The 23730-nt window shown below is 39.5% G+C and overlaps 2 protein-coding genes across 3 annotated transcripts in view; one reads left to right on the top strand and one right to left on the bottom strand.

Annotated features, from left to right (window-relative positions):
• The window catches only part of hsd17b4 (hydroxysteroid (17-beta) dehydrogenase 4), a 64770-nt gene extending 48679 nt beyond the window's left edge, over nucleotides 1-16091 (bottom strand). Inside the window, exons 1-8 of the mRNA XM_057832550.1 lie at nucleotides 15945-16091; nucleotides 15154-15207; nucleotides 9391-9498; nucleotides 6868-6927; nucleotides 6625-6646; nucleotides 6517-6563; nucleotides 3315-3399; nucleotides 2731-2918 (exon numbers count right to left, since the gene is read on the bottom strand). Coding sequence (XP_057688533.1) covers nucleotides 2731-2918; nucleotides 3315-3399; nucleotides 6517-6563; nucleotides 6625-6646; nucleotides 6868-6927; nucleotides 9391-9498; nucleotides 15154-15207; nucleotides 15945-15996 — 616 coding nt within the window. The 5' untranslated portion in view covers nucleotides 15997-16091. The remainder of the gene's footprint in view (nucleotides 1-2730; nucleotides 2919-3314; nucleotides 3400-6516; nucleotides 6564-6624; nucleotides 6647-6867; nucleotides 6928-9390; nucleotides 9499-15153; nucleotides 15208-15944) is intronic.
• Nucleotides 16092-22054: 5963 nt separating this feature from the next.
• The window catches only part of prr16 (proline rich 16), a 65458-nt gene continuing 63782 nt past the window's right edge, over nucleotides 22055-23730 (top strand). For both annotated transcript variants that reach the window (XR_009062704.1, XM_057831465.1), the window contains exon 1: nucleotides 22055-22826. Coding sequence is in view for 1 of the 2 variants with exons in the window: in XM_057831465.1 (XP_057687448.1) it covers nucleotides 22695-22826 (132 nt within the window). In the remaining variant the exon portion in view is untranslated. The remainder of the gene's footprint in view (nucleotides 22827-23730) is intronic.

The raw sequence follows: 23730 nt of genomic DNA, 5'->3' as shown, positions 1-23730 counted from the left end.
TTGATATAACTACATTTAAGTATTTTTCTGCAGGCATTTTTTTAGTACGTTATTCCTGTATGCATCTAAACAAAACAAGTTTAGAGCGCACGGTAGTACTTTAGGACGTTTCGCCGATGTAGAATATTTTGGCAGAACACCGATATTCTGGCAGAACACCGGCCGTCAGCTCAAGTCCCAGCCGAAAATAACGTGTCTCTGGCGGACGACGGGAGCGATGCGAGGCGCCCCACTCCATCCGAGAGCATGCCGCTTAATTTGACTCAACAGTGCGTTTCTTCGTTAATATTACCGCTAAATACACGAGCTTGACGCCAATTTAACGGGAGCTATTTTTTCACGGGAGATTTGGCTAGCTCTGGCAGTGTTCAACGCAAGCTGCAACGAATGGCAGTAACTTTATTATATCGCAAAATATGAAAACGATTGAAAGCATTACTCACCAAATTCAATCTGCTGGCAAATACAGGCAAGTGTGTATGCTGCGCTCTGGTCTGCCCCGCTCTGGATAAGGCCTGCTTTTTGCTTTCGCAGCTTTGCAATGCAACCAAAGGCTCTCCAAGCACTCCATGTACACGATTGGAATAATGCAACGGGCCGATGATTGGTTCTCGTCAGCGATAATAATTAAATAAAACCTCCCAACCCCCCCCCCCCCCCCAAAAAAAGAATTTCTCCTCGGATCTACGCAATTCACGTAGGTCGCCCTTTTTGACTTCAAAACGGCGAATTTCGCCGAAAGGTGAGATATTTTCATGCCTGCAATAAAGTGGGAAAGTCATCACCGACTCCTCTCCTTTCTATTTCCCCATTCGGGGCTATTACAATATTTTTTTTGACGTCGTCGGGCGGAGTTGCAGTAGGAAGGAAGGAAGGAGTAGGTAGAAAGTTCTCGATCTTGTGCAGATGAGCCAAGTTTGCTCGTGTCACGTTCAAAAACTGATCGGATTTCTAACCATCAACAACCTTGCTGTCCGCGAAATGTGGACCCCAACACGTCTACTGCACATTATTTGGTTAGACTCGTCATGTGTCGATATACTCGAAAGTGTCCTTTCTATTAATTCCATATGTGATGACCGTCAATCCTCCCCCTGTGATATATTACAACACATTTTTGAGAACAGCAAGGTGGCTAATAGCTAAAAATCCGAGCAGTTCTTGAACGCGACACGAGCAGCACAGCGCCGTGTTGCCAAGCAAGTTTAAACGTCATCTCCAAACAAAACACCCGTCGCTTCAAAACAAGTCGATGGACTATTTTGTTCGCCTTCGTGAAAACACAGAGAAACAGGCAACTTTTTTGTAATATAAAAACTATGAAGGAAAATGAGAATGCCCTCAAAGCCAGTTACCTTGTTGCTAAATCCAAAAAGTCTGACACCGTGACAGAGACATTAATACTACCTGCCTACAAAGCCATTGTCTGCGAGATGCTCGGTAACTAAAAACAAAGACAGAGCTGTTGAAGAATAAGGATATAGACTTTGTGTTCATCTAAACAGGCTCAAGTTTCACACTGAGTAAGTATACATACTGAGAAATTATTTTATAATTGAATATACTGTACAGAAAATAATTTTGGAACATTTTTGGTTTGTGGTCTGCCGCGAGATTTTTTCCGATGTAAAAACGTGCCGCGAGTCAAAAAAGTTTGAAAAACACTGGCCTACAGCACCCAAAATGTGGACACGAGGAGGCTCAGTGTTTTAAATTACAACAATATTGTCACTTACCAAATAATGGGTTTTAAAAAAACAAACCACAAAGACTCGTTTGTTTCATCATGCATATACTTCCATGAATTTAGTATATCACAGTTCACCAAATACTCAAAAATGTCCATCGCTGTAATCATGAATGTGAATAGTTGTTTATAAGTGACTGTGATAGGTTGTTGACCAGTCTTGGGTGCACCTCACCTTTAGTCCTAAAGTCTGCTAGAATCCTCCACCTTAGCCATGACTTTAATAATGACAAGCACGAGTGAAAATTGATGGAGAGTGGGATGGATTTATTATTGCCCTGAGAGGACTTTATAAAAAACGCGCTTGCGTTTGACGCTAAAGCTCAGCATACGCCGCCATGGGACTTTTCTGTGTGGTAGAAATAACAGACTGGCCAACAGAACGCAAGGTCAAAAAGTGAATGGGAAATAGTTAATTTTAGAAGTACATTAATGACAACATTTGTAAGAGTTATACCTGAATAGAATTCATTTCATGGGTATGTTGGCTTGCAATAAGAAGAGTGATATCACTATTGTTGCCATGGTGACTGTGGACCGCCGTTTTATATTAACGGGCCAGCTCAGCCAGCTCATACTAAAAATTCTAATTAATCTCTCCCGTAAAAAATGAATAAAAAAATATATATCATTGCTGAGCTTAAACTGTGGCTATTACAGGGTGTTCTTATTATACGGATGTCTAAAAATGAACTTTACACATGCATTTACCTTTTTTTTTTTTTTTTTTTAATCAAAATAATTACTTCGTCATAATTAATTATGAAAACAGTGATTTTTGTCGGTGCAAATAACGGTTGACAATCATGTGACTCTTTTCATCCTTCTGATGAGAAATGAAATTAGCTTTGTCATTAGTAGACGTCCAATCCATTTGAACTGGTGGTATAAAAGGATTGGACGTTTCTTGCCGACAATGGAAGAACATTATTTTTCAAATAAAGCTTTCCACGTGATTCAGCTGCTGAAACATTCAAACTTACCTGGTGGCATGACTGTCTCGGTGAGGCGCGAGCCGGCAACGGGAGCGATGGTGTTGCAGTGGATGTTGTACTTGCGTCCCTCAATGGCCAGCGTGTTGGAAAGACCCAGCAGGCCCAGCTTGGCGGCGCTGTAGTTGGCTTGGCCAAAGTTGCCGTAGATGCCCGCAGCTGAAGCAGTCATGATGATTCTAGGTGGCGTTAATGCATAATGGCAGCCATCACATGGAAGTCAGTGGACAGGGGAACATTTGCAGATGGAGCGTGACAAGATGGACAAGGGAATGTCTTCTATTTATTTAAACTTACCACCAACATTAACTAACCAGGTCAATTCTAAAAGGTTCACAGTCAAATTAATACCTCTTTTTTTCCTGCTTTGATTTGCATCATCAATATCTAATGTGGTGTCCTAGCCTTTTTTGAAAATTCTCTTTCCTCATAACACCAGGAAGCCAACTGAGTTCACCATATTCAGGAGCATTTAGTGACTGACTTATGTACAAGAACCTTAGGCTACACAGTGATTCTTGTCCATTTTACAGTACAGCATTCTGTTCGCCCTGATAAACGCGAGCTTACCTTACCTGCCAAATTTTTGGTTCTTCATGTGATTCCAGGCTGCACGGGTCACCAAAAAGGATCCTCGCAGGTGAACTCTTTGAATGAGGTCTAAAAACAATGTATATTTTTCTTAGAATAATACAAACAACTTGATTTTATTAATGAACTTTGTTTTTTTTTCATGTCAAATAACTGAATTGAGCCTGATCTATCACTACAGCACTAAATATTGTATGAAAAACAAAAGTTATGAATATAACTACGGATGGATGCCCTTATCCGATCACATGATTGGAAATCAGGCCGATCACGCCATTTTTTTTTCAGAAGATCGGAATTAGGGTAAAAGGATCTGGTTTTTAAATTATAAAAAATATTTAGGTTTTTCTGCTTCATGCTCGTACAGCCTCTCACCCTCCCTTTTCTTGCTCACCAGTGCAGCTCCCATTTGGTACTTAAAGTTAAAGATGATTGACAGGTTTGTAGCTTTGATCTGGTGTCGTTCCGATTTGTGTGTCGCAGCGTGATAACTTAGACAGGGGCGCTACGGTTCTACATTTGTTTTTGTTTTTCCTTTTCTTTTCTTTGCATTATGTTCTAACATCTACTTAATTACAGGTAATAACGTTTAGGTATATTGAATGTTTATAATGTATTTGGCTCTTATTTCAATCTGGTTTTACCCTTATTATAAAATTTAATGTGGAAATTTAGTGGAGCTTGTAACGAATTAGGCGATTTACATGACAAACGTGATCATAATTTAAAAAAAAAAAAAAATCATGATGCGGAAGCAACTCGGGAATTAATCTTGTATCCTGAGGTACCACAGTACTATATGGAAACAGCAGGCATTGTGACAATTGAGCATACCCTGCGTCAAGTGATGATGTATTCCGCACCCTAGTTAATTTATTCTCAAAGCGTGGTCTGAGTATAACTGGTGGGACGCCGGCTTCAGCTCATGGAGCGAAGAAATCACTTGATTAAATCTACAAACTGCACGGAATATTTTTCCTTAATGTCCTATAGATTGCAGTTGTTAATTAGTCAGTTCCCCGATAAATTCTTTGGAGTGGCATAATCATAATAAATATACATTTTATACACTTTACAACCAAATATACAAGAGATAAAAATAAACAAAACATAGATTAAAAGCAAAGTCAGAGTAGATCAAAATGGCAGGAGCGAAACAACACAAAACCACAGAGGATCAAGATGGATATGATAATTTAAACAGATATGTTTTGAGTCCGGATTTGAAAAGTGTGAGGTGCAGAATGACCAAACGCTCTTGAACCGAAAGTTGTAAGATTGATGGGTGGGACAAAGAAGTGAAGAGCGGAGAGGTCTGTGAGGTGTGTTAGTGCAAATTAAGTCAGAGATGTAGGGTGGAACCTGGCTGTGAATCACTTTGAAAGTGATGAAGAGGATTTTGTAAATAATTCTTTAATTAACTGGTAGCCAATGAAGTTGACGGAAGATGAGGGTGATGTATTGCGAGTTCCTTTGATTAGGTGTGCTGCGGAGATTTGGAGGAGTTGCAGTTTCTGGAGGTTTTTATTTGGGAGCGCAAAGAGCAGCGAGTTGCAGTAGTCGATCCGGGAGGTGACTAGGCTGCAAACAACAGTGGCGGCGGTGTGGCGACAGAGATGAACGGAAATGAGAAATATTGCAAAAATGGAAGTAGGCTGATCTGAAGATGTCATTGATATGGGAGTGGAAAGAAAGCGTGCAGTCGAGGATGACACCCAGACTCTTAACCTGAATTGAAGGGGAGATGGATACATTGTTGATGGGAATAGAGAAATTATTGTAATTCGTGAGCATAACAGGAAGTAGTAGGACGTTTGAGGAGAGCCATGAGTTGATGTCTTGTAAAGAGAGGCTAAGAGAGGAAAATGGGAGGGAGGTGGTTGGTTTCAAGTAAATGTATAACTCTGTGTCATCTGCCTAGCAATGAACCGTGAAATGACAGTGGGATTTGAGTGTAAAATGTGTTTTCTCGATGGAAAATTACTGGGAATCCAGTCATTTTGATTTTTGTTTATGTTTATCACAGCGATTCTCAATTATTTTCTGTTATGCCTCCTCCAGGAAGAAGTAAACGTTTCAAGCCCCCCCCCCCCCCCAAACTTTCTGTCGCCACTGTATATCGTATAATTTCTCTATAAAATTTTAAGTACACATTAGAGAAAAAGATTAATATAGATCAACTTAAAATAGGTGTAACTTTAACACTGTTATTTTTTGTAACAGAAAAGACTTAAAGCGCATCAATTTACCTGACTTAAAAAAAACGTCACATCTTAACTGTGAACATACACTCAAGGTACATGTTTTAACCATTTGAGAAAAATAAAATGTTGTAAAATCAATAAATAATACATTCAAATTAATTAGCAACATTAAATCAGATGACAAAATGACAAACAATTTGACCCAAAAAAAAAAAAAAATGAATACAAGAAAAACGATGGTGTCATTTGACAGATGGACAGGTTTTTTTTTGCAGCCCTTCTATCGTCCAGCATGACTGAGACCAAGTCTAATGCTGCAAGCTGTATCAGATCCTTGGCTATGGTGTTGTTGTTTTTTTTGTACTGAGAAACTTGGTATGCCACCTTATATGATGCCAACAGTGCTTGCTGGTTTAGTAATATAGCACTCACAAAGTGGGATGATTGTAGGCAATATTCGACACGATTTCGCCGAAAAAATTCAAGCGGCTTGTCAATGTGATTGGGGTCTAATGTCTTTAAGTGGCATCTTAATTGATTTGGCTTCATGCTGTCCACTGCAAATTTTTTTTAGACACAATAAACATACCGGTCTTTCCTTTTTTTCTCCCACTGTCTTAAAAGTGATGCCAAACGCTACGTACGCTTTGTCATATTTCCTCGTCTTAGCTTTCGGAAGATTTCATATATCCTGCTCTTTGCTGCACACTCTGAAAAAGAGTGCCACTGCCACCTAGTGAGTGGATGTGAAATTACATGTTATTCTAGTATCGCAAAAAAGTATGTTCCCCAAGGTCACTTGCGCCACCCCACATCGCTGTGCGCCCCCCTGGAGGGGCGTGCCTCACTATTTGAGAAGGACTGTTTACAAAACGTCCCAATTCCATTTGAATTGGTGTTGTAAAAAACAAATTGTGGACATCAAATGTAGAAAATGCTATTCATTTTGTAGCGTCTCTGTTAGTGTTCTTGTTGACCTTACCCCAATCCAAATCACTTGTCCTGACGAATGAACGGTCACGAAGAATCCTTCGAAAGAAAAAAATTGTAAATGGGGAAGTGATGGAAGAGTTGCACTAAAATGACTTACCCCGCATTGTTTACGACAATATCTGAAAAACAAGATATTAGAGATGAGATTTCGAAGGTACAAAAACAAGGGCTGTCAGAGTTGTAAACAACAACATAAACAACAGCTTTATCCCAGTGAGCCCTAACTGAACCGACCACAGGCCAGAAACGGACTCACCCCCAAAAGTAGGCTAGCAATGATTAATGGTATTGATCCCCCACCTGTTCTCCTGCTGTTTCTGGCCAATCGATTAGTACTCACCTATTCTTCCAAACGCATCTAATGCTGCTTGAACGAGCTTCTCTCCCTCTTCCACAGAGTCTGTTAGCATGCAAGGCAGAAATAGAGAAGGGGGAGAGGAGTTTTCGAATATGCGGAATGATTTTCTATTAAAACTGACAGTTACAATAATACAGTCATGAAAAGAATACACAACAAACAAGAAAAATCCAATTACTTACCCTACTCTGATAGCCACCATTATTGATTGCAATGCATCATTTCAATTGCTTCGACATATTCTTGTAAATATAGATATGAATTAGACCTAAAATCATATCCACCAACTTTGAACGTACAATATAACGTCTGACGGGCCATGATATGCTGGTCCACCTCAATTTTGTTCATACAAATTGTTTTCCTTATGGGAAATGCTATTACCGTATTGGCCCGAATATAAGACGGCACTGATTATAAGACAACCCCCTCTTTTTCAAGACTCAAGTTCAAAAAGACTTTTTGAACACCAAATTAATTTTTATACAGAAAATAATTACAGTACACCTGAAATGATTATAACAATATATGTGAGAGAAAAAGCATGTTATTTTGCCTCATTCAAATCTTAATATCTGAACATTTAAATATGTAAACTAAAGTGCAATCACATTCATAAATGAATGGCTTCTGGTTTTTGAAATGTATATAAACCAATCTATAGTGATAAAAAAACAAAATTGCAATAAGTCCATTAACCATCAAAGTGAAGTCTAACTGTACTCTTGAAAAAAAATCTGAATAAGGAAAAACATTGCAATAAAATAATGTAAACTGGTTAAACTAGTAGCTGAGATGTTATGACAGAACATCGCTTCAACGATATCTGACGCCATCAAGCGTCGTGAATGGGGAGAGTAGCTGAGATCTGTCATAACAGAACATCGCTTCAATGATATCTGGCGTCATCTAGCGTCATGAATGGGTATAATATCTAGACCGCAAATATAAAACGACCCCCTCTTTTTCAATCTAATTTCAATGCAAAAAACACCATTTCTTCAGGCCAGTACGGTATTTTAAAAATTTGTTATCCCTACTATAGTCATTCATTCATCCATCTATTTGAGACAAAATATTGCTTGGTGATGTATTGCGATAAATGACGTCATGATACAGATTGAGTTTGAAAAAATATGATCGCGATTATATATTTTTTTTTCAGTTTGTGCAAATAGCCTATCAATGGTCAAATTATTTTACTGACCAGCAACTATACCGTGGGGAGCCACGAGCAATTTTATTGTACTAAAGAGGCAGGAAGGATCAATTTCTGCTAATGATGTGTAAGCAAAAGTACTGGTTTCCAACCACTTTACTAACATTGACAAGTAATCGCATGTTAATGAATTTAACTTCATTTTAACTCGCGGTTTCGAAAAGAAACTAAAATCAATACATGACAACAAACTAAATAACAATTAGCAATTAATGAACAACTGGAACAGTTACTGAATAAATAATCAGCACAGAACATGAACTTTGAATGTTATTTAAATCTGTAGCACTGCAATGCATGCTGGGAGGCATGAGCCATTTTGACTGACAACAGTGTTGACAGCAGGCGGCAGCACAGGTTGTCTGTCTCTCCCAAGGGAGTAGTGATGGCCAAATAAAGCTTGTTGAAGGAATGAAGCTTTGCAGCCAATTGGTTCAAAGTTTCATGGTGGTCCATTTGCTCCAAGGCGCTATCAAGTGGTCTGACCCCCAAGAAGCCACCTGTGTTCTGAATTCTATGGCTATTATGAATATGATATGAATGTGCTTGTGATACTATATGGTAAATGGTAAAAGAAGAAAAATGCAACAACTGCTATATGGAGAATGTACTTTTATTTTAATTGAGAAATAACAGCTTTCTCACAATGTTTCCTTTTTTTTTGGGGGGGGGGGGGGGGGGTTATTTAATCGGCCATAGATAACAATCTTTCACAGCCCAAAAGCTACAAAATGTGAGATAATCAGTAATCGCCACTGTGTTTTGCGCCCGCTTTATACTATAGTCTGTACTAACAAAAATAATTAGTTTTAATTAGTTTTAATTAGTTTTTTTTTTTTTTTTTTTTTTTGATATCGCTATCCCTAATTCTTACTGTTGTTTAGCCTTTATTGTACTGAGGAGGCTGTATAGGTATGTGTTTACCAAATGACCGATCACTAATTTGAATAAAGACCATCATATGAAATGGTGACTGGAATAGGGACTTGATATTAAAAATATTTTACCCACCGCACACAGATCAACAAGTGATCAATCACTTTTGGCCAAGTCTCATGGTGTGCACGGTTAACGGATTTCCCTTGAAACATTGATGTTGACTACAGTTATAGACTTTATGACAGTGATAATAGGGCTCTAAAATAGATTCAGTAAATTATATGGTAGAAATATCAGTGGAGAATACAAATGGATAACTATTCATATGAAACAAAGAGATATAGTAGTGGGAAAAAAAGAAAAGGCAGCTAGAGGACAAGATAAAGGTTGCTCCAAAAACTTCTCACCGTAGTTGGCTACTGCCTTGCCTCCCTTGGCTCTTATCTGGTCCACAACCTTATCGGCAGCCGCAGAACTCTTTCCGCCCCCTTTAGTGTCTGCCCCAAGGTCATTCACTTGAATATAGCGAGAGGAAGAAAAGATTAGCAATAAATGGGCAATGAGCGCAGTTCTCCCCCAGTGATTAGGAACGTTTCGCTAAGCCTCGTCACACAGTTCAAGGGCGAGTTCATAGTAGATAGCAGCTATTATTTAAGTTGTTTATGGCCACGGCGTGCGTCTAAATCACCGTGCCAATCAATATAATGCACTAGAATGTGTCTTCATTGATGCTCCTAAAGCTGGGGAGTCGCCATTTGAACTCAAGGGTGCCACTTGGACATACAGTTTTGGCACTGTGCATGATGTATCACTGCCTAAATCGAGCTTAGCTGTGACCCATACAAAATGATGTTACTTCACACTCAGAAAGAAGTCAAGCAAAGATACAGTACATTCTTAAATATGATGATGACGATTTATCAATGATAAGAAAATATCTGAGTCTAAAGAGACTGAAAGACTAAAAATTCACTCTAAAGGGATATAAAATGGATTTTTTTTTTTTTTTTTAAACCCGTGGGTGTTATTTTATTTTGACTAAATTCTTTGTGATTTTGTCCCAAGTATGGCTTTTCCTTTGAAGTGTGATAACTAAGTCATTTATGAATATTTTTTTCACTTTCAACCACTCAAAAATGTTCATTGGCATCAGACCTATCTACACATAGTTGTTGTTGTTTTTTTTAATGCCCCTATGGACATTAATAGCAGTATTATTCTAATAGCAAAACTAACTATGCTGTATGTATATATAAAATAAAAGTCTAATTTGAATATTTCATATGACATAGTTGGAAGCCCAAATAAGTCCATAAGTCATAACAACAGAATTTTTTATGCATGCCGTTTTTACACAATGGCAGTTTTCTGAATCAAACTAAATTCTAGTGATTTTGTCCAAAGTATGGCTTTTCCTTTGAAGTGTGATAAGTAGGTCATTTATGAATATTTTTTCACTTTCAACCACTCAAAAACATTCATTGGCATCAGACCTACCTACAAATATATAGGTTTTTTTTTGTTTCGTTTTTTAATCCCCCCTATGGACATTAATAGCAGTATTATTCTAATAGCAAAACTAACTATGTCCTATATACACTCACCGGCCACTTTATTAGGTACACCTGTCCAACTGCTCGTTAACACTTAATTTCTAATCAGCCAATCACATGGCGGCAACTCAGTGCATTTAGGGATGTAGACATGGCTTAAGACAATCTCCTGCAGTTCAAACAAAGCATCACTATGGGGAAGAAAAGTGATTTGAGTGACTCTGAACGTGGCATGGTTGTTGGTGCCAGAAGGGCTGGTCTGAGTATTTCAGAAACTGCTAATCTACTGGGATTTTCACGCACAACCATCTCTAGGGTTTACAGAAAATGGTCCGAAAAAGAAAAAATATCCAGTGGGCGGCAGTTCTGTGGGCGGAAAAGCCTTGTTGATGCAAGAGGTCAGAGGAGAAGGGCCAGACTGGTTCGAGCTGATAGAAAGGCAACAGCGACTCAAATAACCACCCGTTACAACCAAGGTAGGCAGAAGAGCATCTCTGAATGCACGGTACATCGAACTTTGAGGCAGATGGGCTACAGCAGCAGAAGACCACGCCGGGTGCCACTCCTTTCAGCTAAGAACAGGAAACTGAGGCAACAATTTGCACAAGCTCATCGAAATTGGACAATAGAAGATTGGAAAAACGTTGCCTGGTCTGATGAGTCTCGATTTCTGCTGCGATATTCGGACGGTAGGGTCAGAATTTGGCGTCAACAACATGAAAGCATGGATCCATCCTGCCTTGTATCAACGGTTCAGGCTGGTGGTGGTGTAATGGTGTGGGGAATATTTTCTTGGCACTCTTTGGGCCCCTTGGTACCAATTGAGCATCGTTGGAACGCCACAGCCTACCTGAGTATTGTTGCTGACCATGTCCATCCCTTTATGACCACAATGTACCCAACTTCTGATGGCTACATTCAGCAGGACAATGCGCCATGTCATGAAGCTGCAATCATCTCAGACTGGTTCAAAAGGGAGTCCAACCAGTTACTAGCATGGTGTACCTAATAAAGTGGCCGGTGATATAGACTCACCGGCCAGTGAGTGTATATCAAGCGGCCGGTGATATACGTATATATATATATATATATATATATATATATATATATATATATATATATATAAAATAAAATAAAAGTCTAATTTGAATATTTCATATGACATAGTTAGAGGCCCAAATAAGTCTATAAGTCATAACAACAGTACTTCTTTGCAAGCATATTCATGTTTTGGCCTTTTGCGCACCCTAGTGACTTTTGGGTGTTAAGACTCAACACGCAAATTCCTCTATTTCCATGTTTTTGACTCGCCAAAGAAGCAACTGCATCAGTAATCACGAAAAATGCATTATAACACATCAGGTTTACAGCATATCAAAAATTATAATAGTAATAATAATGATACATTTTATTTATAACGCACTTTACATGAGTTATAATGGGAGTCAATGAGCCAGAACATGGCATTATTACAAGAATTTATTGCGAATCTATCCAACCTGTTTGCAAGAAGTTAGAAATTGCAGCATGGTGCTATTTTGATCTTTACATGTTTTTACTATCCTGGGGAAATATTGGCTCCCTAGTGTAATTTTTGCAATGCTTTTTCTATGATGAAACATAGAAAAAAAACATTTTTTTAAAAAAAAGCCAGAATATGGACAAATAACACCAACGGGTAATATCACAAAAAAACTGGCAATCTGAACAGGGGTGAGTAGACTTCACTGTAAATCCAGGATTATTATGGCCACACTCCAATGAATGGGGTTAGGGGTAGGAAACCCTTTGCACATATTTCTTTATTCACTTCAAATGCTATGCTAAATTTTCATAAGATTTTATTTTTTTCCCCTCTTAAGTAGTTAGGGTTCGGGACATTACACTTTCTGATTAAAATTCATAGACTTCACTATCAATTGACGGGACACCGGGCTCTGGGCCTATTCAAAAACTTAAAATTCAAATATTTTCAAAACCAAAGACACTCATATATGCCTAAGGCACCTCCCTTAGGCATATATGAGTCTCCATGAGCAGTGACATAAAAAAAAATTCAAATTCGTTCCCTAATAAAATCCAATTATTTTTTATGCAAGTATACTAAAACTTAAAATGGCTATAAAATTCTCACATTTTAATTTTTTTGTATAGATGCAGACATGTCAAAATTACTACTTTTTTGCCAAAAAACAGGCAGTTGTCCAAAAATTACCTGATCATTTGAATGTAAACTTACGCCACTGTGCATGGATACAACATGGCGGCCGTCAGAAAACAAAGAGCTTTGTAAGTTGAAAGTGCATGCATGGGCCTCTTTTATATAATAATTACCTTGAATCCTCAACCAAATCACTCTTCAGGCAATCCTTTCTGCTTGTATGCGGTAAAAAATTAATCCTGTTTTTACCTAAATCCGGCATTTGAACACAGGGTGTGTTTGAGTTAATCACACTCAAAGCCAACTACGCTCTGCCTGGGCCAGCCCCCAACGGGAACGCGTGCCGCAATGTTAGTGGGAGCTGTCTTGACAATTGATAGTGAAGTCCATGTATAACTTCAAAACAACAATCTAATGCTTATACATTAATTCTTGTGAAATTACATGTTCTATTAGTGTTCAAACTTGAATAACTGTATTTTAAAACTAAAACCTTTTTCTGTTTATTATTTTTTTGTGTATTTTTTTTCCCAAAATAAAAACAGATCTACTTTGACTTTTTTTTTTTTACTGTAATATTACAATTAAATCATTTTAAAGGGATCCTCTATTTTAAGACAAGTAATTCTTAGTATGAGTTATAATAATTTGATATTAAAACCCCTCTTAATGTTTTTGTTTTAATAAAGTTTGTAAAACTATTTTAAGTGATAGGTCGCCATTCTTGTTACGTCGCAGTGCGTGATGTCACCGGGCCCGTTGCCGAAATTCTAGCGTGTCACTCGTTAGCTTTCCCACCATGTCATCAGTTCTACCCTTCCTATTTGAACCAGATCTGAAAAGTGAACAGCAGGACAGCACTGTCGGTCGTTCACAAGACGAGCTTCAGGGAAAAATGCATGCAGCAAATACCTGATAAGACAAAAGTTGGGCAAAACTGGTGATCCACTCGCTGCAAGTGAGTCTCAATGGGAATAGAGCGAGAGAGTGCTGTGGGGAACTCCGGTTGGGAGCGAGAGTGTATGCTGTTGGGAACTCCGGTTTTATTAGCAGATATTCAAGGTAAGCATATTGCGTTTTCAAACTTATCCCAATATAATTATGTAGATTGTTAGCATCCAGAACTGTCGTGTGCTTTACATACAATACAGGCCAAAGAGCACACCTTGTGTAATCCACGTCTTGTACATTGTAACGCGTAGTAGGTAGGATACCTGTATAAAAGTACCAAAAAGGGTAGAAGCTTCCACTTATGCACATTTATTCACAAAAAATAATATTTCCACCTTGACCACTCTTCATTCGGGAGCTCAGCAGTATGCAAACACGCGTTCCGTGAGCTAAAATTGACAGTTAGCATTGTTAAGTATTTATTTTACACCCTCATCACTCTACAACGCTGTTTTCACATATTAAATAAGGCCTGTATGTACGACACGTTAGCCACGCATCGACAGTGGTCAAAATTAATAGAAACCTAGCCCTCTGCAGGGCTAACGTTACGTGAGCGAGTGACAGTAACGTTAATCTTATTCATCAGCGCTTAGAAGTTTACTGCTTTAAGATGGCAGTTGTTTACTAACGCTGCTGACTGTCATTTCGCATCTAGTTCAACATACATGTGATCTCTATGAGACGCATCAGACGCTACCTGCTACCACCGTAGCATCATGCAGGCTAGTTTTTAGCAACGTCAGCGTCGTTTCTAGCGGCTGTCGGCAGCAGTAAGATTTTTATTTTTATTTTCTTAATTGCTTCTTCCTCTACGCACGTGACATCAGTGCGTTGTCCCGCATTAAAAGTAGTCCGGGCAAAACGTGATGCTTAGAGCTGTCAAAATTAAATGATTACTCGAGGTGAATAAAATTACTCGGATCAGTTTTTTAAACTCGTTTTAATCGAGTTGCTCGAGTATTCGTTTCAGCTCTACTTTATATTAACTTTATTTTTGTATTATGACTTCATGTAAATAGCTTTTTTTATTATTGTATTATTTATAGCTTTATCTTAGAAATTCCAATTTATTGTCATACAAGTTGTGTCATGTTACAAATTCATTATTATAACATGACATTTACCCCTTTGGATGGCTTTATTTTTTGTAAAATTTTACAAGTGCATTTTTTTCAATTCACAATTTTATTCCTATAATCTTTCTCCCAAATGACAAGTACCTGCTGTGTTTCTTGTAAGTCAAGAAAAAAATACTCTCAGCTTTAAAGAGTTTTTCCCTATATTATAACTCGATTCTGACAAGATTTTTTTTTCTTCTAACAAGTTCAATACCTTCGTCCCAGGATGCTTATAGTGGGTTCGCTTAGTATTTTCCATTTGATTTTCAGTGTGTGTTCCCAGTACTGTAGGCTAAATATACACAACATTCTTGCAGTTTCACAAAATAAATCTCATTTTTAATAATTAGCACTTGATCTAAAGGGCTTGAAGTCTATATTCACCTACAACAGAAGCTCCTCTTTCAGCAAAGGCCAGTGCATATTCCTTCCCAAGACCTACAAGCAGGGAAAGAAACATATTTTTATATTATTTCGAACAAAATGACCACCCACCTAGTGTGTATGTGTTCGTATTGCTCCACGTGCCCTTTAACACACTAATCTTAACTGTACTGTACTTTGAACTGTGTGGTCGAATGGAAGCAAAATGTCTTGTTTTGTGATAGATTTGCTATTAAATTATTGTCTGCCACTGACGGCGTTTGACATCCATTCCATTTTGACTAGTAGAGGCTGGCAACGAATGACTGCTGTCAGCACTCCTTGTCAAAATGAATTGGACGTCTAGCGTCGTCACAGGGAATGAAACATGGGTTTTCACAGTAAATAATCCCAGTTTAAATGGTGCCTATCGCTGACAACGGCAGGCAATTGTGTAACAAACATTTTTGCACACATTCGTTCTTTTTCCGTACCTTGCATAGTACTGTAAATTGTAAAAATGACGTAGAAAAATTATGTTCAGTAAATCCCAGTGGTGTTTATCATGTGTTGACTGATTTAAGGGCACACGAATGCGAAGAGTAGCAACATTCAAAAATAAACAGTTGGTAGGAAGGTACCAAAGGTACGATGTAATGCTTACAGATTGTTGCAATTTTTTGACAATTATCCCGTGATTAATAACTATCTAGTTCAGGAGGCTAGCATTAGAAGCTAACCACTGTAGAAGTGAGCAGATAGAGATAGCATCGATGACAGCCGAACTAAAATCCAATTGACGGTCATTTTACCTCCTCCGGCACCGGTGACGAGCACAACTCTTCCTTCGAATGACAAAGACATCCCAGTCGTTCTGTTCGCGCGTCCTCAAGAACTGAACCTGTGGACGACTTGACACTTCGCTTCTGGTCAACTTTCACAACTTCCACTTCCGTAATGGGGAGGAGCGAAGTCCAAGGGGACCAATCAGAAGCGAGTGTCCATTACCCCTTCTAAGTGATTGTTTTTGTTTTGGGCTACCATATTATCAATGGGCAAGTGACTATTCTAAATATTTTTCAATATTAGCCATTTTTACTAAGAATACATTTTCAATTATTAATCATTATTGTGTTTTTGTTATAATATTTCGATATAATAATAAATATAAGTAACTTTTTGGTCATGAAAAGATCTTAAATATGAACATATTTTTTAAAAATGATTAATTATTCATAATTATATTTTTTTCTATAACTTTATCCAATTGATGAAAAAAAAATTACATTTAATAAATGTTAATACAAGCGAAACTAACTAAAGTTATTGTACGCGATTGACGGTGATAGATGTCCAATTCATTTAAAAACCAAATGTGAAGTAATTTCACAACATGCCAAATAGGGTCACAATTAAAGTAATTAAACATTGTCCAACAAATAAAGCATGAAAAAATAATTTATATGTTGTATAACTGACAAAATAATCGTGTTTCTGAAGTTCGAGCCTGAAAGGGGACGAACCCGTAAGTGACACGTCACACCGAGAACAGCGATGGCAGCGCTCCATACGGCCGCCATACAAAGCCCTTCAAACAATGATTCAAACAGCGATATAAGCGATAGATCGAGCGCAAGGGAGGAGATCCAAGTTTTTGAAGAGTTGAAGGAAGAAGAGGAGGTTAGAATTTTATGTTGGACCTAACATGTACTAGCCAGACGCTAATCAGGATGCAAACAATGTGCCTAGACTACCTGACATGGAATGGAGACAAGACCCATCGAGATTACAAGATTGGTAAGATATAGGCTGTTATTATTTTCATGTTTTGAAGATGCAGGCGTTTGCACATAATTGTATGTTTTTGTCTATCTGATGACATTGTTTAAAAAAAATAATAATCAGACTTCATGTTCATTTTGGCAGATCCGGCAGCTCTCGTGCATATAAAATAATAATATAAAAACGTTGGGGGGAAAGAAGGAGATGAGTCGTTGATGGCTTTCTCCACTTTATTGTGGCAACAATAAGAAAACAAAATAATAGCGGACTGCCGCCACATTCGACCGCAAAGTTTTGCTTCTCGCTCATCTCCCCCTCGCCTCCTACTACTCGCAGCTCTCCAGTCCCAGCGTCTCTTAAACGGATTGTGCATAGTGTCTTGTTATGAGCTTTTTGTTGACAAAGGTATCGAACACATGACGTGCTGACAACCTTGTTTCTTTATTAAGACATGGAGCTAACAGTACGAACACAGCTTGGGGCTCTCGGCAGGCTGTGCGGAAAGATAGATAGAGCCTGTGCCTCTCTATCACACTCCCGCGTCACATGACCAAAACAAGAGTAACGTTGCGTGCCATTCAGGGTGCCTCGAAAAACATTATATCAGAATATTACACGCAGTTAGGACATTACAGTATAAAATGAAATAATAATAAGCATAAATTCATTTACACAACAAATCCCAAGTATTGCATGTAGTTTATGAAAATTAACGTCATATGAAAGAGTTGGAGATTTGTTGGAGCACTGAGAAGCTGGACCAACAAATCATACTCCTGACATTTAAAAAAAAAAAATTTGAAATTTGCGGCATCTTGGGAGCAAGCAGCCAGGATTAAACGGTATTTCAACATGCCAAAAAGACTGTTGCATTTACTGTCTTTTTTCAAAAGGAAGGAAGATGGTTCAAAACGAGTCAGAAAAGCACATAGAAAAGAAAGAAAAAAAGGAAAGTCCCACAGCATGGAAAGTGGGCATTTGCGTTTTGTTTTCAGCACCATTTTCTAGATGATGTAATGTCCGTAACTGTGTCCGGGCCCGTTAAGGGGCCATCGGACAGCAGATTGGTGACGTAGCGGGAAGTGAGGAGAAGAGTGCGGCGTGAGAGTGAAGTTGGAGGTCACATGTTGCAGCAGTCCGCTGTTATTTGTGTTATTTGTTATTTAACTGTTGCCACAATAAAGCGAAGGAAGCCATCATTCACTCCTCTCCTTTCTATTTCCCTATTCGGGCTATTACAATATGTTCCGGGACCTGTCCACGTGCCGTCATATGTACTTTGCGTTCCGGCACCTTATGATTTACAAATTAAGCACTGTTCCACAACAGTTGGCAGCTCTGCTTTGACAAAATCATCAGTCATCTATCCAAAAATCACACTTACTGTTTTTGCAAATCCTTGATCATAAGCAGACCGGTTGAGGAAGCAGGCATCTTCGAAGTCTTTGTAGCAGAGAACACGACTCGATGATGGAGTGAAATTCATTCGCTTAGTGCAAACAAAAGATGTCCATTTACCTGTCCTGCTATCCTTCAGCCACTCATACAACTTTTCTTTAGATTGAGAACAATGCATCGCCACACACCGCCGTGGCATCTTACCGAGAAGCAATGCAACAATACTGTGTGTATGGCGGACTTCCCTCGCAGTTCTCGGTGTGACGTCATTTCTGAAGATTTCCAAAGATTGTCGAAGAAAAGCATTTTCGTTGTCAAGGGCGTTGCTATGGGTTAAACAAAGAATCTGGAAGGGTTGCGTTAAAAAAAATAACGAAAATATGCTTATAATTCTTTAGCCATTGATATTATTCAAAAACATGGTTGGCCAACCTTACTTCACATTTGGTCTTTAAATTGGGAGGACTGGCGGTCAATGCTCATCTGTCAATGCCATTGATAAAGCTAGACGTTCAGTCCATTTTGACTGAATAAGTGCCTGAAAGGCTGTACAGTCTATATGTATGCAGTGTATTACAAAAGTGAGTACACCCCCCGCATTTCTGCAGATATTCAAGTATATCTTTTCATGGGACAACACTGACAAAATCACACTTTGACACAATGAAAAGTAGTCTGTTTGCAGCTTATATAATAGAGTTAATTTATTTTCCCCTCAAAATAACTCAAAATATAGCCATTAATATCTAAACCCCCTGCAACAAAAGTGAGTACACCGCATAGAAACTACGTACATCCCTAAATGTCCAAATTGAGTACTGGCTGTCATTTGCCCTCCAAAATGTCATGTGACTTGTTACAGGAGTGCTGTCAGCATTGCTGCGGAGATTGAAGAAGTCGGGGGTCAGCCTGTTAGTGCTCAGACCATACGCTGCACTCTACATCAAATGATGTGCATGGCTGTCACCCCAGGAGGAAGCCTCTTCTGAAGACGGTACACAAGAAAGCGTGCAAACAGTTTGCTGAAGAGTGAAGACATGTCAACATAGTACATGGTTTACTGGAACCATGTCCTATGGTCTGATGAGACGGGTGGGCTGAAGAGTGAAGACATGTCAACATAGCACATGGTTTACTGGAACCATGTCCTATGGTCTGATGAGACGGGTGGGCTTTCTTGTGTGCTGTCTTCAGAAGAGGCTTCCTCCTGGTGTGATGGCCATCCACACCAATTTGATGTAGATTACATATATATATATATATATATATATATATATATATATATATATATATATATATATATATATATATATATATATATATATATATATATATATATATATATATATACATATATATATATATATGCTGCACACAGACTACTTTTCATTGTGTCAAAGTGTCATTTTGTCAGTGTTGTCCCATTAAAAGGTATACTTAAATATCTGCAGAAATGCGAGGGGTGCACTAACTTTTGTGATGCACTGTATTGTTCTATCAAGCACAACAGTTCTTTTGGCTTAAAATACAGCATCTTATTTTAAAGAGGGGTGTAAGAGCAGAAAATTGCTTTTTCAGTCTTGTCCGTGTTTTCCGCCATATATCTATAAATATATATACCGGTACACACATACAGATAGAGAGGGGAGAACAAGTATTTGATACACTACCGATTTTGCTGGTTTTCCCACTTGCAAAGCATGTAGAGGTCTGTAATTTATATCATAAGTACTCTTCAACTGTGAAGGACAGAATCTAATACAAAAATCCAGAAAATCACGTTGTATGATTTTTAAATAATAAATTTGCATTTAATTGCATGAAGTAAGTATTTCATACATCACAAAAATCGAATTTAATATTTGGTACAGAAACCTTTGTTTGCTATTACAGATACCAAACGTTTCCTGTAGCCCTTGACAAGGTTTGCACACACTGCAGCAGGGATTTTGGCCCACTCCTCCATGCAGATCTTCTCCAGAGCCTTCAGGTTTCGGGGCTGCTGCCGGGCAACACGGACTTTCAGCTCCCTCCATAGATTTTCTATCGGGTTCAGATCTGGTGACTGGCTAGGCCACTCCAGGACCTTAAGGTGCTTCTTACGGAGCCACTCTTTAGTTGCCTTGGCTGTGTGCTTTGGGTCGTTGTCATGCTGGAAGACCCAGCCATGACCCATCTTCAGGGCTCTCACTGAAGGAAGGAGGTTGTCAGCCAAGATCTGGCGATACATAGCCCCATCCATCCTCCCTTCAATACGGTGCAGTCGTCCTGTACCCTTGGCAGAGAAGCAGCCCCAAAAAATGATGTTTCCTCCTCCATGTTTCACGGTTGGGATGGTGTTCTTGGGGTTGTACTCATCCTTCTTTTCCTCCGAACACGACGAGCCGAGTTTATACCAAAAAGTTCCATTTCTGTCTCATCCGACCACATGACCTTCTCCCATTGCTCCTCTGGATCATCCAGATGGTCAGTGGCAAACTTCAGATGTGTCTGGACATGCACTGGCTTCAGCAGCGGGACCTTGCGTGCGCTGTAGGATTTTAATCCATGACGGCGTAATGTGTTTCCGATGGTTTTCTTCGAGACTGTGGTTCCAGCTCCCTTCAGCTCATTGACCAGGTCCTGCCGTGTAGTTCTGGGCTGATCCCTCACCTTCCTCATGATTAGTGATGCCCCACGAGGTGAGATCTTGCATGGAGCCCCAGAACGAGGCAGATTGACTGTCAACTTGAACTTCTTCCATTTTCTAATAATCGCTCCAACAGTTGTTACCTTCTCACCAAGTTGCTTGCTTATTTTCCTGTAGCCCATCCCAGCCTTGTGCAGGTCTATTATTTTATCCCTGATGTCCTTACACAGCTCTTTGGTCTTGGCCATTGTGGAGAGGTTGGAGTTTGTTTGTTTGAGCATGTGAACAGGTGTCTCTTCTACAGGTAACAAGTTCAAACAGGTGCAGTTACTTCCGGTAATGAGTGGAGAACAGGAGAGGTTCTTAAAAAAGAACTAAGAGCCAAAATATTTACTAGTTGGTAATGTATCAAATACTTATTTCATGCAGTTAAATACAAATCTATTATTTAAAAATTATACAACGTGATTTTCTGGATTTTTGTATTAGATTCCGTCCCTCACAGTTGACGAGAACTTATGATACAAATTACAGACCTCTATATGGCTTGCAAGTGGGAAAACCAGCAAAATCGGCAGTGTATCAAATACTTGTTCTCCCCACTGTATATATAAAGTTAAAGAAAAATGGACTTTTATCGTTGTCAATCGCAGGTAATGAGTTAAATTGTGTGAAATTTATAAAATTATCATCCGCTTTAAAGTGTAGCCTAGTTGTTTTTGTTTCTTTCAATTTTCTTATTTTCATTTCTAATAACATGTTACAGACAATGTTATTAATTCAGAATTTTATTAATAAAAATTAAAACTAATAAATAATAACATGCAAGAATAATCGCTGCCAACCCTCCCAGTCAACATGGATTGAAGGTCTAGCGCCGTCAATGGCACTGAAGCGTGACAATTCACTGCCAGTCCTCCTAGTTCAGATGAACTAGACGTCTTTGACTGTCAATTGCAGGCAATGAGTTAAGTGGGTTGTCAATTTGATCACTGGCAACTAATGTACTATAATTTGAGCGATGATGATGAAGAGGAGGCGAGAGAGGAAGAGAGAGAGCATCTTCCTCTCCCTTGCGCTACTCTATAGTCTCCATAGAAGCTGAGAAGGAGACACGATGACATTCAGCGGACTGCCTCAGACAACCAAGACTGGAGTGCCGTGAACCGGCGGCGACTTTTTTTCCCCCTGAAGACATTTTGCTAACGGTCAATTGGGAAAAGGGGCGCCACATGAGGAAAATAACCGACGGTTGTGGAGAATTAGAACAAACTGGGTTTCATCTTCCCTGTGGCCAACTTCCTTCTTCTTCGTATCCTTATCTTCTTTGTTTTTTTTTTCATCCTGAACGAATCCGTTTTGTCAAGAAAATGTTGAATTTGGCGCTTTTCACCTGAAATGATATTAATCGATTTCTGGGTCGTTTTTACTGCTCACGTAATATGTAACCGCGTAAGCGAGGAAAAAAAAACACAAAAGACAACACAACTCGATATTTTCGTAGACATGAGCCAATATTTACACCTAAGCGTTTGGTGTCACGCGCCAGTGCGCATGCGCAGTGGTGGACGGCGTTAGCTCGCCGCCTGGCAGCCACAGCGTCCTGCCCCGGCTGGTTGCGATGTAGGCGCGTGAAGCGGGGGAGACAGAACACGGGAGGCGGACATGGCCAAAAAGTGTCCTCGGCGCGGCGTGAAGACTGTTTCACATGTGGACGCGCTAATGGGAATAGGCCGGCCGTGAATTGTCAAGCATGTCCGGGACAACCGACGGCGCAGAGGGAGCAGTGTCCAAAGTGCAAGTAAAGAGGGAGATCAAGACCATCGTGGACAATTTGGAGACCATCCTGGGCGACCTCAAGGATGTAGCGAAGGAGCTCAAAGAGGTAAACGTGCACACACACACTGTGCTCACTCGTCATCATGAATATCTTTTTTAATGGATGCCAGTAATTTCAACCTCCTGATGACACACATACACAAACATCATTTTGCTCCTCCCCCTGCTCTAAAGACATGTGGCTCAGGAGGAGGTAGGTGTGAGGCCCCCAATGACTTTCGCACACATACAGGCTTTGAGGAATGTGACGGTGGGTGAGCCTACATTCATTTCTAATGGTTTTACAAACCGTTTCATCATCACCACTGGACCACCTGCCGACTGACTGCAAGTTCTACCACATCCTTCTCTCGTCCTGCTTGTATTCATCATTTCTTATTGTAGGCATCTTTCAAAAGATCATAACTCTTATAGAAGAAGCCTCACAGACAGTCAAGTACAACTTCAGCTGCTTTTATGTCCTGCAACTTTTTGCCGTTTTCTACATGTCTCCCACCAGGCACTAGAGATGAATAAGAGCGTGAAGGCGCCGTAATCAATCTCTTGTCAGTTTGTTTGTGTGATGTTCTTTGCCTTCTCCTCCCTCCCTTTCGCTCTTCATTTCCACCCCTTTGTTGCTCGCAGGAAATTGTGCAGAGTATCATTTGTTCGGACACCGCGCAAGCTGAAAAGATGCCTCAAGGGGCCATTGCTATCAATGCAAGCGTTGGCCACTAATCCATTTGAAATGCACGTATCTGGTAGACAGGGAGCTGGATGCAAGCCTTGCACTGAGGAGGCACCCTGCACAGATGCTTGGCACAGACCCGGATGGTGGCTGGCCTACAGCAGCGGCTGCACACTGGGATACTGCACTTACGTCTTGCACGTGTCCCAACAAATTATCCCTTTTAGGAGCGCGGCGAGAGTTAAGCTCCATTACTTTATCTAGCCAGTCCTTTATATTATCC

Source organism: Corythoichthys intestinalis, chromosome 3 (assembly GCF_030265065.1).
Source record: "Corythoichthys intestinalis isolate RoL2023-P3 chromosome 3, ASM3026506v1, whole genome shotgun sequence".
In the NCBI taxonomy this organism is placed as follows: domain Eukaryota; kingdom Metazoa; phylum Chordata; class Actinopteri; order Syngnathiformes; family Syngnathidae; genus Corythoichthys; species Corythoichthys intestinalis.
This window is presented reverse-complemented; position numbering and strand designations above follow the sequence as displayed.